We start from the raw sequence: 15,817 nt of genomic DNA, 5'->3' as shown, positions 1-15,817 counted from the left end.
CTGTTATTATTTCATAGACCTGTTTACTTTAAATACATTTCAGTTACAGCGTTCTACATCATTGATTGTTTATATATTTTCACTTTGGTCTTCATGTCATCATGGTTTAAACTTCAGCCAAAGATAACATTTGACTTTGGTGTGAGTGACAGTTTTAAATATTCAGATGCATTTGTATTTAAAGTTAATGGATCAATTGCATCTTGAACATTTCTTTGTCACAACAGAGTGAAAACAAACTGATCCCTGCTCCTCACTCACCAGCTGCAACTTTTATAATCCTTAAAACAAAGAGCGTCAGCGAGCGACGACTGAGACACACTTATTTACATTTAGCTTCCAGGTGTCGTGGCGGTGGTGGTGGTGGTGGTGGTAGAGTGTGTGTGGGGGCCACATGTCGGGTCCTGGGGCTCCCGACAAAAACAAACCCTCAGCTCAGCGCTGTTGGTTTAGCGTGGCCGCTGGCCGGGTGGCAGCTGAGGGTAAACAAACAAAATGCCACAGCTCGCTGGGGGGGGGGGGGTAATTATAGTCAGACTGGACGTGTACGAGGAACCATCTGCCTCAGTGTGGGAGAGAAGTTAAATGGATTTCAAAAACAAAAGCACATTTACATTTCTGTGTATAAAGATGGTTTGAGGTCACAGATTTTATCTTTAAATATTCGAAACGTGTTTTGTTTATCGACAGAAAACTGGAGCAGCGATCGTCACATGACGTTGAGTCTGTGCTACCTTGTGTTGATCTTAAGGTCTGGAGCTTTCCCCCGCCTCTCCCTGACATTTAAACAAAGACGAGACGAAGTAAACTGGTCTGAGACAAGCGTCTTCAGATGATCATGCGCTGTAACATTTACAATTTGGGGACATTTTGCAACTGGCTTAAAAAAACAGCACCAGACCTCCTCGGGCAAATGTCCCATTAGGACTTAAAAACCCTGGAATCACCTCCAGGCCGCGGCGCCATCGATGACACGCGTTTACAGGTAATTTTGTCCCTAACGTTTGGGCGGAGCTGCTTCCCCAGAGAGAAAATGATGAGAGTCTGGTTTCCCGCTCGTTCAAAACACGGCCTATCAAACAGCCACGCTGCCCGCGGTGTTAACGACCGCTCCTGATGAGCACCCATCAGCAGTTCAGAGGCCGTAAAGGAAAACGAACGCCCTGAACACACAGGAAATCATTCCCGCGGTCCGCTAGACGCACGCCATCAGCCAGACACTCAAGTGAGGTACTTTTATTTTCCTGAGCAATATCAAACATGCACTCACGAGCAGGCAGAGAGATTTGTGATGTAATAAAACTTCCTTAAATGAAAAACAGCGATTCGGTTGAGGAGACGGAGCCTCACAAAGAAAAGCTTCTGAGAGAAAGAGGCTGTAACAGCGAGAGAATGTGATTCTGGCAGAGACACTTTAAACGGGACCTGTAGTAAATCAATACACCCCCCCCCCCCCTCAGTAAACACAGAGGGGCACGAGGAATCTCACTCATGCATGGCTTGAGGAAATGAGGGTGAGAGATATCCGAGTGGCTGCACAGGAGGGCGAGGAGGCCACGGTGGAATAGTGGAAGCAGCCTAAATAAAGACGGCTGGTGTTTGAAGCTGGTGTGTGGTCAGGAGGACCGAACGCACCACAACTAGGCCGAGGAGATTTCAGTAGGAAAACACAACTCCGACTATTACGGAAGAAATCACAACATACCACAACTCCAGAGCTGGAAACTGACTCCGACATTCTCCGACCAGAGGAGAAGAGGGCGACCGCAGATAAATCATCTTCTCACTTAACCTTTTCACCCCCTCCGTCCTGCCAGAGGGCGGCTCACGCTGCGCAGTTTAACTTCAGCTGTTCTCTGACATGCACTCAGGGAAATGTCCAGAAAATTGGGTCTGGACATTTTCCAACGTTTTGTCCTTAACAAATGAAGAACGCAGCAGGAGATCATCCACACCCACGTCGGCCCTCATCACCAAAACCTTTCCGAGCTCGTCCTCCACGTGTTTACCTCCTCTTTTTCATCCTGGACATTATCTTGTTTGCTGTAAATGTAAAATTCATCAGCAGAGAATCTAAAGGTCCAGCAGCCATATTAGCATGTGTCCTTATACCAGCCATTAACCCTGAAGCCCCTTGTTCTGTCATTGGCTGAATCAGAAACGATGTTAGAAGACTGGAAAACGATCCCAGCGTTTCTTCAAACCCTCTGACTCTTTCCAATCAACTCATGATCAGGGACGACGCAGTGACCAACATCTGAACACAAAGTTTATCTCCCTCCACTACGTTCACTCCAGTGATGAGTGACGAGGCACCGACAGTGTTTGGACGCAGGTTCATGTCTGCAGCTGCTGCACCGAGTGATAAAAATCACAGCTTCCATATAGGACCCCGTCAGCTGGTGTCATCAGTCCCTGACAGCAACATGAACCCCCACCCCCCCCTCCCCCCTGCGGACACTAAACACCCTGCACTGAGGGACGCTGCAGCAGGAGCAACACCCCCGAGGCTTCTGATCCTCCACCCGCCCCTGCGTGGAAAATGGGGAAGTGGACTGTGATGACGAAACATCAAACAGACGAATTTCAGCTCAGGTGTCTGAGTCTGTGAAGAACCCAAAGATTCATTTGATGGAACAATCTGCAGGTCTCTGGTTGACACTGGGCTAAACTGGGAGGTGCCTGCGTGTCAGGTTATAGTCTGGACCCACTTTGCAGCCACATCAAATTCTGCTTCACCACTTTGTGACCTTAAAAAATGGAAATTTGAACATATTCAATCAACGACAGATGAAACTGTGTGATGGGACTCAGTTGCAGTGAGCAGCTTCTGAATAAGACTTGTGTTTGTTTTGGCAGGTTCAGTCCTCGTTCAATAAATTCTCAGACGTCTTGTGACCTGCAAAAATCAGTAAATCAATGCTGGCTCAGGTTTTACGTGACAGATCTGAAGACAGCGCTGCTGCAGCTGTGCGGACACGTCTCGTCGTCCTCACAGCTCTGCAGTCTGCACACCTTTGTAATCTACGGTCACATCCCCGGCTGCACCGAGTGTCAGGCCCCTGTCACAGACCCTCACTTCCTCATGATGGGCGACTTCCCAGTTCCACTAAGTCCTGCATGTATGTGCACTGGTGCAAACAAACCCCACCACAACCACAACGCTGCACCAGGGAACAGTAGCAACCCACAGCAACAACAACCCAAGTGTTTCCAGAGGAGCCCCCCCACACACACACACACACAGCCACAGTCCTGACAAATCACCAATAAACGGATTGAGCTCGTCAGCACATTAAGGAGAACCAGGAGCACGTCTGTAATACACAGAGCAGCGACACGGAGAGGCCAAGGAGGAGGACAGGAAGGAGTCACTGAGGAGAGATGTGGGATTAACTTCACTGATCCTTTACTGTCTTGCAGGGGAGAGGGGACAGGGGTGGGGGGGGGGGGAATCCTCTTAGCCACAGGGCGGTGGAGTAAAAATAGTCACTGGTTTCAAAGATCTGTTTGTGGGGAAACACCTCGACTTTCTGGTGAAGCCTCATGATTTGTGCAACACGATCATTAAGATTAAGATGTTTTCTCTAGACAAGGTCAATACATGCAGAGTCACACTGGACCTGAGGCGAGGGGGAGGATTGGGGGAGGATGAGGGAGTATATAGCACATAAAGGGTCCCCCCTCAGATTAGTAATAATGATAACAAAGAGTTTAAACAAGAAAATCTTCTTCTCAGGAGAAGAAATCAAGACTTTAACTGTGAAAGTAAATAATAATGTGACATAATCATTATCATGGTTAATATGAAACATCGCCCTGATGAGTCTGTGTCACATTCAGAATTTAATCACTAGATTCACAACAAAAGTCTGAAAATAAATCTTTATATTTCGTATGTATGGTGCAAACACAGTGAGCAGGTATAACACTGATCACTTTAGTTAAGAGTTTCTGTCCAGAACGAAGATTCCACACCACAAGGAGCAGAGATCATCGTTCGAAATGTGACAGAAACTGGAATGTATCGTGAGAATCATCGATGTCAGTGTCACACACCGGCTCAGACCCGCAGCCACAGACCGACTGAGTGCGCCTCTTCCACCACCTGCGCGCATTTTGGCCAAACGGCTCCACGGCGCGTAAACATCCCAACACTGAGTGAAAACCTCGACAGAGCAGCGGAGTGATTCCTCTCACCTCAACCAGCGGAGATCCGGACGCAGATTCACTCTTTTCCAGAGCAACCGAGAGGAAAGAACCTTTTCAACAGCTGAGACTTTCTCCCTCTTTACATGAGAATAAAAAAAAAAAACCCGAGGCGGTGAAACCACAGTCGCTGCTCCCGGGCTCCTCTGGAGGGTCAGCGCCGCATCATTCGGGTGGAAATGCCGCAGAGAGGAGCGTGTATTCCCGGTTGAAAGACAAGACGCGTGGATGGATGGATGGATGGATGAGAGGAGGAGAGAAGCCGCTGCTGCTGCTCCGTCGCCTTCAGATGAATCTGAGCTGCAGCGCAGAGAAAAGCCTCCAGACTTCAGGGTGAGGGGGAGGAAGCAGCCAATCAGAGCTCAGGACTCCCCCTTATCATCCCGCCTCCTTCCCCTCCCTCCCTCCCTCCTCCCGTCTCGTCCTCCCCCTTTTCTCTCGTCTTCAATTTCACTTCTCTTTTCCTTTTTACTCCCTCTTTCTCCCACTCAGGGTTTTTCCATCAGTTTCTCTCTCACACGTTTCATTTCAGAGAAATTTAATTTGACCTCTGAAGAGATTCGAATAAATACACGAACAATGATGGTGTAATAAACAAAATTAATAATAATCATTCACAATGATAATAGTACTACTACTACGACATATACTAATAATAGCTATTATTATTATTATTATTCATATAATAAAATATATTGACTGAACCGAGTGGCAGATTTGAATGAATGTATAATAATATAAATAATAACATTAACAAGGGTAATAGTACTACTGCTACAACTACTACTTACAATATTTATTACTATTATTGTTATTCATATAATAAAATATATAATGACTACACTGAGAGTCTGCAGGATAATAAAAATATAAATAATAACAACAATAATAACAACATTACCAATGATAATAGGACTACCACTAATTAAAACAGCTATTATCGTCATTATGATTATTACTGTGGGGACAGTGAATGACTGTAGGCGATCAGATTCTTCTAATAGTTAATTAAGTCTTCACCCGTGTGATTGAATGAGTTACTAACCCACATTTCCATTCAGAGAACCGCGCTGCTAGCATCGCTAAAAACTCTAATGTCGCCATGACAATAAAATCACACTGCAATAAAAATGCTCACTAATAAGCAGTTATGCATCCTGAGCTGTATGTTTAATGTTGCGTGTTTTAATTGACCTGCCACATAAATATTTTCACATTATTCTCCTGCCGTCCGTCCTCTTTTCATCCCGACACCTCCCTCCGCCCTTTTTCCATTTTGTATATCTGCATCCCTCATTTCAATTAACTAAATTTTCATAAAACAACAAAAGAAACAGATCATAATTATATTGATGGAAGAGCTGAAAGAACAAAACATCTCGCTCAGTACTTGTCCGAAATAATTCAAGGCAACAACCGTTTGATTGGGCGACATCGAGAGGAAACAGAAGCTGCTGTTCTCACACGATGTAAAGTCCAGAGCGAGGATGAATCATTGGATTTCTATTTTATTTATTTTTTTTTAATGTGTACGGATTAAGTGAAATAATCACGCGAACCACAATCATATTGAAATGACAACTGTATTAAATCCCCCGACGCAGCGTTCTCTGTCAAACTCTATCTGCTGTGTTACACAGGACTGTTGGGTGGTTAATAATTTAGTCGTCTTTATGTATTTTGCCCTTTTTTATATTTATTCAAACCAGATGAGATAAGAGCAAATAAAACAACCTGAGGGGAAAACAGCAAGAAGCTGTAAATTCTGTTTTATGTCTAATTTAATTTGAGCAAACGCTTCCTGACAGATCTTCTTATCTACAAAAACAGGCTCCTGTACGAGTAACGTGTGTTCAAACAATAAAGAAAGGTGACTTGTGCACGGACTAGATACCGGATGTCTGTTTGCGCTCGGTGGATTTCCTCCTGGTTTACGAGCAGAGTAATAAGCCTCGGTAAAATAACGGTGAATCATCCCAAATCTTGTCAGCATCCAGTGGCATTACGTAACATGGGATTAACGCAGATTTATGTATATGCAGTAATCCTGCCGCTCTCTCGCTTTAAAGACTGCACACGAGGTCGAGATCAAGATTGAGGCTCAAACAGGAAGTTCAGGTCTGGATCATGTTTTCTTTTCCGGTGTTCGACATTTTTCTCTTGTATTGCAAAAAAAAAAAAAAAAAAGATTGTTAAATAAACGATGATCAGAGCTGATCAGGAATAATAGAATTTGAATATTGGGACTTTAACCAAACATTCAAATCGATGTCAGTTTGGGTCTGTAGCTGTTTTGATCAACTTTAACAAATGACACTGACTGTTTTTTGTTTCTTCATCAGTGGCAAACCTTCGCCTCCTGTCCGTTTTGAGGAGGCGAATAAAAACATTCACTTCCTGTGGCGAGACAAATTGCAGCGTGGCTTTTGTTTGGAGTTTAACTCTGGTGGCCGTGCCCTTACACAATTATTCTGGCATCAAATTCAAAGCGCCACAGTCAGTGGTCACAGACCAAAATGTCTCTGGATGAAACTGGAGAGACAAAAACCCTCAGAGCAACAAAATGCGAATCAACGAAAGCTATAAACTTTGTTGTTGTTGGTTCTTTTCCGTTTCGTTAAATAGTTTCTCAATAGACGGTTAAACGGACCTGTCAACACTAGCTCACCCATCTTGGTTGTTAATGAAGACGCTTTAGCGACACAATGTGTGTCGGCTGTCAGGCATCACAGATAAATATTTGTGATCGGCCCAACCCGTCTCGGGGGGGGGGGGGGGGGGGGGGGGGGGGGGGGGGGGTGTGAATAAACCTGAGTTTGCTGACTGGTCTGGTTTCCAGGCTGCGACACAACACCACCCTGACCAGTGTAGATTACAATCAGGTTTTAGCATTTCAAAAGTTCAAGGAAGCGGAGCTGTTCCATTTCAGCTCGTTCACACTCAGGACGGCTTGTGTTGGAAGAGTCGAGTGAAAGATTCCAGTTTGTCTGTTCGGGGAACAATCGGCACAGAGCAGCTACCCAGAGGTTTAATAAACTGGATTTAAATGTGAGTGTAACAAGAAGGGGGGGGGGTTGTTTTGTTTAAATCACTGAAGCTTTAACAGCAAAAATAAATCACTCACGTAATGTGGATTCGTTCACATGCGACGGGACTTAAAGCATCAGCTGTTCACTCTTATGGAAACAGAGCCTGAATGGAATGTGAGGAGTGTGTCTAAGGTCTCTTATGTAACCGTGACATGGATTTGAAAATGTTCCTGCAAGGACATAAACAAACATCGACTATAAGTCTGTACTGTGTTCCCAAAATAGCACGGGCAGAGCTGAGCAGTGAAGACAATCACCAGGGCTATACAGTAACATGATTCCCATGTGAGCCACCAGGGTCACAGGCCAGCGTCGTGTTCACGGACAAACATCCAGTGGGAGAGCAGATGTTCTAAAGAAACATTCAAACAGGCTGAGGAGCAAACGGTTGAAAATATCGAGGTTTTAATTTCTGTAAAAGTGCATGAATCGATTAAATTACATTTGGATCAATCAACGTGTTGAACCCATGTTGTCCCAGGGACCAGGGAGAAAAGCTTGTTTTTCATTTTCCTAAGTTTTCTGAGCAAAACAACCAACCTGCAAGTTTGAGGGTCTTTTCCTGTTTTTGGTTCTGTGCAAATCTCACTGCAAGCGACACAGAGTTCACCGAGTTCACACCACACGACCTGTTGTCCTGTGATCAGGAGTCTTGCAGTCATTGGGAGTTCAGTGCAGATTCTGGGCTGTGAACTCGGATCTGAGACCTGAAACCAAACTGCCCTCAACGTGTCGTTTTGCATGATCACTGCCGTTGTTTGGTTCCACCTGAGCTCAACTATTCCACTCTTTGGCTCAAACATTTAAAAAATCCTCAAGCGACCTAGTTTCTGTTTTTGTCAGTGTTGTGACTCGGACCGGTCGCTGCCTCTGGTACAGTCTGGCTGCCTCCACATTTACACCCATGTTCTCTGCCCAGACTGGTGAGGAGCTCCAGGACTCGGATCTCGTGCTCCATGCGAGCTTTCTCCCTCCTCTCCTCCCTCTCAGCCGTCTCCCTCTGCCGACGCTCCTCTCTCTCCAGCCACTTGGTCAGGAGCTCCTGGTGCCAGCGAGCCTGCTCCTGCCGCTGGCTCTCCAGCTGCACCAGCAGGCCCCGGGTGTCCGACACCAGCCGCTGGAAGCTCACCAGCAGGTGCTTGAGGACGGGTTCCGTGCCGGGGGACGCAAGGTGATGGCGGCCAGAAGTGGGGAGGGTGATAGGATCTGGTGGTGCAGGAAGAGGAGAAACGGCGGGCTGGGTAAGAGGAGGAGGGGGAGGAGATGGTGGCGGGTGCACGACGTGTGGGGAAGGAGAGCTGAAGCTGTTTTCCACTGGAGAACCTGACACAGGATAATAAAAACAAGAAATGAATCTGAAACTGTTTTAATCAATAAATCCTGACAAACATTTGTATATTTGATGATTTTCTTCACTTCATTTGAAATGAAGCGTCTTAAGGTTCAAGACAGCTGATGGTAAAATAACAACCATTTAAAGATGTCACTGTGGACTAAATCATTTCTTAAACTCAATCATAAAATATGAATCAACATGACGACATATTTATTAACATCTCGTTTCATTTGAAGCTTTGCTGAGCTGAGTCAAAGTAAAATATCAACAGAACACACGAAAGAAAAATTCCTGATTATTTCAGTGAAATATTTCACTTTACTGAAATTTGGTGCAAAGAATTTGAATTTAAATAAATACACTACCTTGCTAATAATAAAATATTAAAAGTAGAAATTAATACTTAAAAAATATTGTAATAACATAATAAAATGGTTTTTTTTATAACATTAATATAACAATCAATACATACCACTTATCTCCTGATGAACAGTTGATTCCAGATAAACTTGGTGGGATCTGTCTCTCGGACATTGTGAGAATCCTGCGTCCATGAACTCAAACTCATCCGTTGAATCTTCTCTCTCCTCCAACTTCACTTCAGAGCTGAGCTGCCAAGACTGACGAGCTCCTCTCACCTCCACAGAGCTCGACCGTTGTCTCCCCGTCCTCCCCAAAGGACCGAAATGGTGACCGCCGATCTCAGTATTAGAGTTAAAATCTTGTGGGATGCTTCCTGTCCTGTCGATGCCGTCTGCCATCTGTTCCGAAGAAGAAAATAACGACCCTCCCTCTCCTCCCACTGACCTCCGTCCCAACACAGCATCCATCTCTGCAAAGTATTTAAAAGTGCACTGCTGCGCGCTGTTGACGCTCCTCTGGAGTTTGGCCCTCACGTAATTGGCCTTGAGAGTTTTCACCCGAAGCCGGCATTGGTGCGGACTCCGAGCGAAGCCCATTTCACTCATGCGGGCTGAAAGGTGTTTGAAAACATGGCGGTTGCGGAGGTTTTCTGCCAGGCTCTTCTGGACACGCTCGTCGCTCCAGGCGCAGAGCAGCACCTGCGTTTCCTCCACCGTCCAGTTAACAGAGCGTTCGGCCTCTCGCTTCCCTGCACAGAGATTTCAATGTGTTGTTGAAATGCTCTAAACACATAAAAACATGTTGTATTCAAGTCTGAGGTGTTTGTTCTCAAAACGATTGAACTAAATCATTCGAGAGGAAATGACTTACTGCAGGATTGCTGTATTATGCAAGACTTTGTATAGCTGCAGTTATTTATCTTTAAATCTGTATTAATATTTGGCTTCCATCACCTGTATCTTTCAATCACCTTGTACTTGCAATACTTGTATTATGAATACATCCATTAGCACAGTCACAGTACATTCCTATAATCTTGTGTTTGACTGTTTTATGTGCTACTGAACGCCTACATTTCCCTCAGGATCAAGTATCTATCTATTAGACTGTATTAACTTCTGTCAGGTGTACCTAATAAACTGGCAGCAGTGTGTCGTTATCGCAGTTTGAACTGTGAGGATCTGACTCCAGCAGCGATTCACAGAAACAGGCCTCCGCTCATTTTATCCTCAAACCAGGACACTGAGAATCATCACATTACAACCATCAAGAGCAAACCTGCAGCTGTTCAGCTTCTTCCTCAGGCAAAATAATCTGAGACTTCAGCTCAGGTGAAGACACACACTGACTGTACACGAGCACATTTTCAGTCACACTGAGAAATTAGAAGACAACAAGGAGTTCAGAGTTTTCACATTCAGATGATAACGAAGAGCATCACAGCTTTAAAGTCTCCTGATAACACCAGGGAGTCAGTGTCTGTCAGCGCTGCTCTGCACAGTCACCGTTTCAATTCATCCTCAGCTGAAGTCAGATCCTCACATTGGCCAATCAGAAGTACAGGGCTAGCTAACATGCTAACTCGGATACACGCATCGCAACACAACAGGGGGCTCGTGTGTTATTGAAGTCGCGACGGGTGGACATTAGTGAGATAAGAGAACAATTCATAGTTCACCGACTTCAGAAGAGAGTGAAACCGACCGACTGAGACACTTCCGCCTCCCACAACAACATCCGGAGCTAACGTTAGCAGCTAGCGGACCTAGCTGTTAGCTCGGCCGTGTGAGGAGCAGCAGAATGAAACATGTCGGCGGTTCTGTGCTTCTCTTACTTCTCGTTGTCGACACGGAGTTTGTGGAGTTGATCATCGGAGGATTCATCTCGACGAGCCGCAGCAATGTAAACAAACGCTCCTCTCTTCCGGGTGACGCAGCGCGACGCGTGACGTGTTTCCGGTCAGGCGCAACAGAGAAATTAGCGAATAAAAGGAAAAATCTAAAAAATAATGAAAAATAAATAAAAATACATTTATAGTCTGACATTTTAAATTCGATATAAAGATAAAACTGTGTAAAATAATAAAATAAATATATAATAAACTTCAACTTTTGTAGTTTAGTTAAAGTTTTCAACCTGGCTTTATTATTGGCTGTTTTGATATTAGGGGTGAAGCTGGACAAGCGTTGCTGCTTCTCTCATTTGTGAATTTATCTGTTTTGTTCTTCCTCTGATTTTTTTCTACATATGTATTTTATGTTTTTATTAAATGTTTGAAAGAGATAAACAAATAAAATCAATCAAACTTTATTTATACAGCACCATTCACGCAGGTTAGTGCAAAGTGCTTCACACATGATTGACAACATGACACTAAGACAATTTAAGTCTAATGCACGTCCAATGGATGATCGGGTGAATGCAGTTTTGACTGCAAAAGCTCTTTAGAAATACAGACCACTGCATTTGCAAAAGACGAGGACCCGTAGAGAGACTGCGTATTAGTTTCAAACATCACAGAAATGGCAGAAACATGTCAGCGTGAGGCGGCTTATGGGAGTCGGGGGTTGAGATTTAAGTCAAACACTAATGAGGTGTGATCACAGAGACAAAAGCACGGCATGAAAAAATGCAGCCACCTCATTCATTTCAATGAAACAGCAGTTGGCACAGTGGGATCCCACCACAGAGACCTCGGGCATAAACCGGCCTCAACCTTCGCCACAGCACAATCCCATGTACGGGAGTGGTCAGGCGATGGACATGGATTGATGTCTCACATGTCTCATGTCTCATGTGGACAGACTTCAGTCTGAAAACGTTTCTTTCAAACATGGATGGAGCCAATGTTATGAATGGTCACGTGATGTGAATTTCCAGATGTGATTGGACGACCTCTGATGTGGATCGCTGTAGTTTTAAAATTAAAATGTATTCGTGTGGATGTTGCCCAAGGTGCATTCACCTGAGTGTGAGCAGTGACGGCCCCAGAGACCAAATTCATCTGTAGTTTGAATAACAAGAGGAGCACATCAGGAGGAAACAGCTCCTGAAGGAGGTGATAATGGTTTGTCTCTGCGTTCTCTGCTGAGAGCATTAAGACCTCTGGAGTCGCTTCTTCCATTTCACGTCTTTCATCCACAAACACGGCGATTAGTGGGGGAGGGTGGGGGTGAGGGTGGGGGTGAGGGTGGGGAGGTTAAAGTGCTGTTAATGATTCAGTCTGCTCTCGTGCATCACATTTGCATGTTGAGCTTTCAGCCTTTGTTCTGTGACACAGTGACTTTAACAGTAATGTCTTTGACGTCCATACTCTGAGCCCATTCTCCTCTGTCTCCTCATTGTGTTGCAGTGAATCATGTCATACATATATACATACATATATATATAAATATACTTATGTATAAGAAAATGACCTCTTTGGTGAAATTCTCTCCGTTGCCACTTCACAAAGATTTAGATTTGTTGAATCAACCATTTTCCCAGTGTCGGTTCTTAACACCAAAAGCTCTCAAATCTCTGGACAACAACTACGGACGATACTTTGAGACATTTTGCACAACAGACATGAGAAGGTCTGATTCTGTCGTTTCAATCCTGGGACCAGCGACAGGCCCTGAAGCGGAAGGTTCACGACTCAGTGCTGAGTCATCACAGCATTAGGTAATTACAGAGGCAGAGGGGAGCAGAGACAGTCGACTGGACATTCATCTCTTCACTCACATGTACCTCCAGGCTGTTCCCCACTGGCCTGCACAGGAACATCAGAAACTCTCACGCACAATTCCAATCACGCACACGCAAACACACACACACACACTCTGGCAAAGCCTCTGACAAACACACACACACACACACCTGGAGAGTCTTGTGTGTGATTTGTGGTGCAGAAAACCAGGTCAGCGAGCACACATCACAGTGAGGTAAGATCAGGTACGGGCGGCTCACACGCTGGGGATGTTTGCGTCAGCAGCGGCCGCAGTGGAAGTGAGGTGCCTTGCTGCTGTGGAGGCTCCCTGCCTGCACGCTGCTCTTTGGCGTGGCTCCATCTTCAGCCCTTTCATGTCTCCTGACAACCAGCAGCAGTTGTTTAGATCAGCCGCTCGCAAACTTTCACACCACATGCAAACAAAGACTCGACATGGGAGCTGTGCAGCTATTCCTGGAATCTGTGTTTTTTTCTCTCTCTCCAGCTTTTAGTCTCCTAAGAATCAAAGTGATGTCAACTGGAGCCCTTGTTACAAGTGTTGTTCCTGCAGAGCAACCCTGTGTGTAGTAAAAAAAATATATTTTTTAATACAAATTCTCATGTCTAGACTTCAAGATTCAAAGACCAATCCTGAAACATTTGAAAAACGAGAATGTCCCTCAACAATTTGTACAGTTTAGATGAAACACACTGGTGAAACCATCACCCACTCATAAATATCAGTCCCCTTAATGTGCCTGATTTCTTTCATCAAGATCCATGAATTATTATCTGGGGAAATGAAAATGAAATGAAAAACACATCAGACATCACAATGTGAGAAAAGTGATGAAAATCTGGACACTGCATTCTTACATGGACTCACTCTGACATTTGACCAGGAGGACTGACGGGGAAGGTTCCAGAAAATGTCCAGAGCAACTGACTCTGACTTCTGCATTCTCACTTTCAGCCCCTCCGCATCATTTCTGAAAAATGTCCAGACTTCAGTGCAGGTCTGAAAACTACATAAATGTACAAGGCGATATATTTTTGAAAGGCACCTTATCTCTTAATTTATAAAAATCAAACGGACACACACCCCTCAGCATCACAGATCTTCTGGTGACCACGCAAACGGCCCATTGCCAACACTGAAAAACAGAAAAAATCCCATGTCTGTGGGTGGTGATCGAGAGCTTATCATGGTCTGTTGATATTGCAGCAGAAATCGTTGCGCTGTAGCTTTGATTTGCGACTGTGCAGCACATGCCCGTGCAACAGGGCGGGACACAGACCCACAGAATCTCAAAACGTACACGCAGGTCATTTATCAGACATACAAGTGGGCTCTGTTGTGATGTGGAGCTGTGAGCTTTACTCTCTCAAATGAATTACAGAACTCTTGGTCCCGCGCCCGCACGCCCTCTAATTTGCTCGCATTTTTATAGTAGCCACCAATTTGCAGAGGCCACTGTGACCAACAGCGAACTTACTGCAGAGCATCTGCGCTTCAGAACATTTCTTATGGACACCAGATGCCTGCATGTGAAAAACATCCCGTCCGCTGTGATGTATTCAGCAGCGCAGATCAATTAGAGACGAAGCGCCAGGGAGCATCTGGGGAAGTGTGTGGTGAAGGTTTGGCTTCGGTGGAAAACACCATGTGAAGGCAGATTTCTCCAGATCTACTGTGTGAACATCCAGAGCACCTTTCTGTTTGTCAGCACACGAAGCTAAAATTATCTCCGGTCCCATGTCACACTTCCTGTACTGTACGTCTTATTCGAGTCACAGTCATCTGCAAATGTGTGCAACTCTACAGGCATTTCCATCTGCAATTCCTTCCTCCTTTGTTTTCACGAGCTGAAACTTCAAACAGGAACCGAGGAGCTAAAAGTGGAACAAAGACTTTAAAGCCTCCTAAATATAGTTGCACATATTTGTGATCGTAGAGAAATAGTTGCATTCCTCCTGGTTGGGTTTTTACAACATTAAAAAGGAAATACTATTGAAGTGACGTAATAAACATGACTGAACCAGTAAATAGCTGAATGAATGATTCTCTTGTCGGGCCTCCACACTGTCGACCTGCCATGGTGGAGCACGGCCGCCGTGGTTAATGATATTAAGGTTTCCTGAATCAGGAACACTGTGGTTCTGTAACGGAGCCTCGGTCAGTGGCCGCAGGATCAAGTCCGCGTTGATATCTTCAGATATCGGCGGCCACTGACCGAGGCTCCTTGGCTGGAATGGAAACGTGATGATTTGCAGGTCAAGAAACTTTTACACATCGAGGTGGAAACTGAGCTGAATTAAGTTAAAAGTAATCAACTCGAATATTGCACTTGTTAAATGTGCTTATTGTTCCCTGACTTCTATGTTTGACCTTCACTGAGCAGAACAAGGTTTGTGTGAGATCAACACACTGATCAGCTGATGAGTGTGAAAAGAGTCTGTGCAGTGCGACTCACGTTCAGACGGAGGATTAAACATGAAGCAGAAGCTCCTGAAGTCTATGAGAAAATGACTGAAGGTTTAAAAACAGAAGCTAAAGAACCGACGGGTGCAGCCAGGGTGGGTTCTTGAATGATGTGAAAGTTCTTTTAAACAGGTTTCTTGATCTCCTGCACATGATATCAGATGACAAACGCCTTTATCACCTCCACTTGGGAAATTGGCTAAATGATCCCATTAGCAGAGGATGGTTTCGATCCATCGACCTCTGGGTTATGGGCCCAGCACGCTTCCGCTGCGCCACTCTGCTGATACTCACCCCATGGGACTCAGACAAACAATGGCTGTCTTAGGAGGCCAGTGACTTGTCCATTAGGCCACAAGGGCTTTAATGACAAACTGAATTACTTAGTGATAATAATTTTTTGACTCTCACTGCTGTAACATTATGGATTAGTTTATGTTATGTTATCTTTTTAATGAACCAGCTACATTAATCTGATGTTAACGTTACACATTCAAATCTAAAACATATAATATAATGATATTATTCTGCATTTTGACTGCTTGGATATTTGAGCGGATACAGGAACAGTTTGTCTGTGAGCTGCAATTGTGGCTCAAGCAAAAGCTTTTGTCCCGATTTGTGAAATATTCTTGACAATGAAACCCACA

At 44.7% G+C, this 15,817-nt stretch overlaps 2 protein-coding genes and 1 non-coding gene across 6 annotated transcripts in view; all 3 read right to left on the bottom strand.

Annotated features, from left to right (window-relative positions):
• rasgef1ba (RasGEF domain family, member 1Ba) overlaps nt 1-15,817 on the bottom strand; it is a 71,085-nt gene that overhangs the window by 18,089 nt on the left and 37,179 nt on the right. Inside the window, exon 1 of one of the 3 annotated variants that reach the window (XM_069523325.1) lies at nt 7,839-7,978. The exons of 1 other annotated variant lie outside the window; for it this stretch is intronic. The gene's annotated coding sequence lies outside the window, so the exon portion shown is untranslated. Of the gene's footprint in view, nt 1-4,200; nt 4,562-7,838; nt 7,979-15,817 lie in introns of those variants that run through there. One more of the 3 variants, XM_069523324.1, reaches the window with a different exon arrangement.
• LOC109646966 (myb/SANT-like DNA-binding domain-containing protein 7) lies at nt 8,122-10,969 on the bottom strand. Of its 2 annotated transcripts, none has more exons than XM_020112737.2 (3): nt 10,832-10,969; nt 9,107-9,745; nt 8,122-8,621 (listed from the first exon to the last, which is right to left on the bottom strand). In XM_020112737.2, the coding sequence occupies exons 1-3, from the start codon at nt 10,878-10,880 to the stop codon at nt 8,122-8,124; spliced, it is 1,188 nt and encodes a 395-aa protein (XP_019968296.1). In that variant the 5' UTR covers nt 10,881-10,969. The 2 variants fall into 2 exon arrangements, with proteins under 2 accessions (XP_019968296.1, XP_069379427.1); XM_069523326.1 differs by having other exon boundaries at nt 10,680-10,894.
• Nucleotides 15,381-15,452, bottom strand: trnam-cau (transfer RNA methionine (anticodon CAU)). Its single transcript has one exon. It is a non-coding gene; the product is annotated as a tRNA-Met (tRNA).

Source organism: Paralichthys olivaceus, chromosome 4, assembly GCF_024713975.1.
Source record: "Paralichthys olivaceus isolate ysfri-2021 chromosome 4, ASM2471397v2, whole genome shotgun sequence".
Taxonomy (NCBI): Eukaryota; Metazoa; Chordata; class Actinopteri; order Pleuronectiformes; family Paralichthyidae; genus Paralichthys; species Paralichthys olivaceus.
This window is presented reverse-complemented; position numbering and strand designations above follow the sequence as displayed.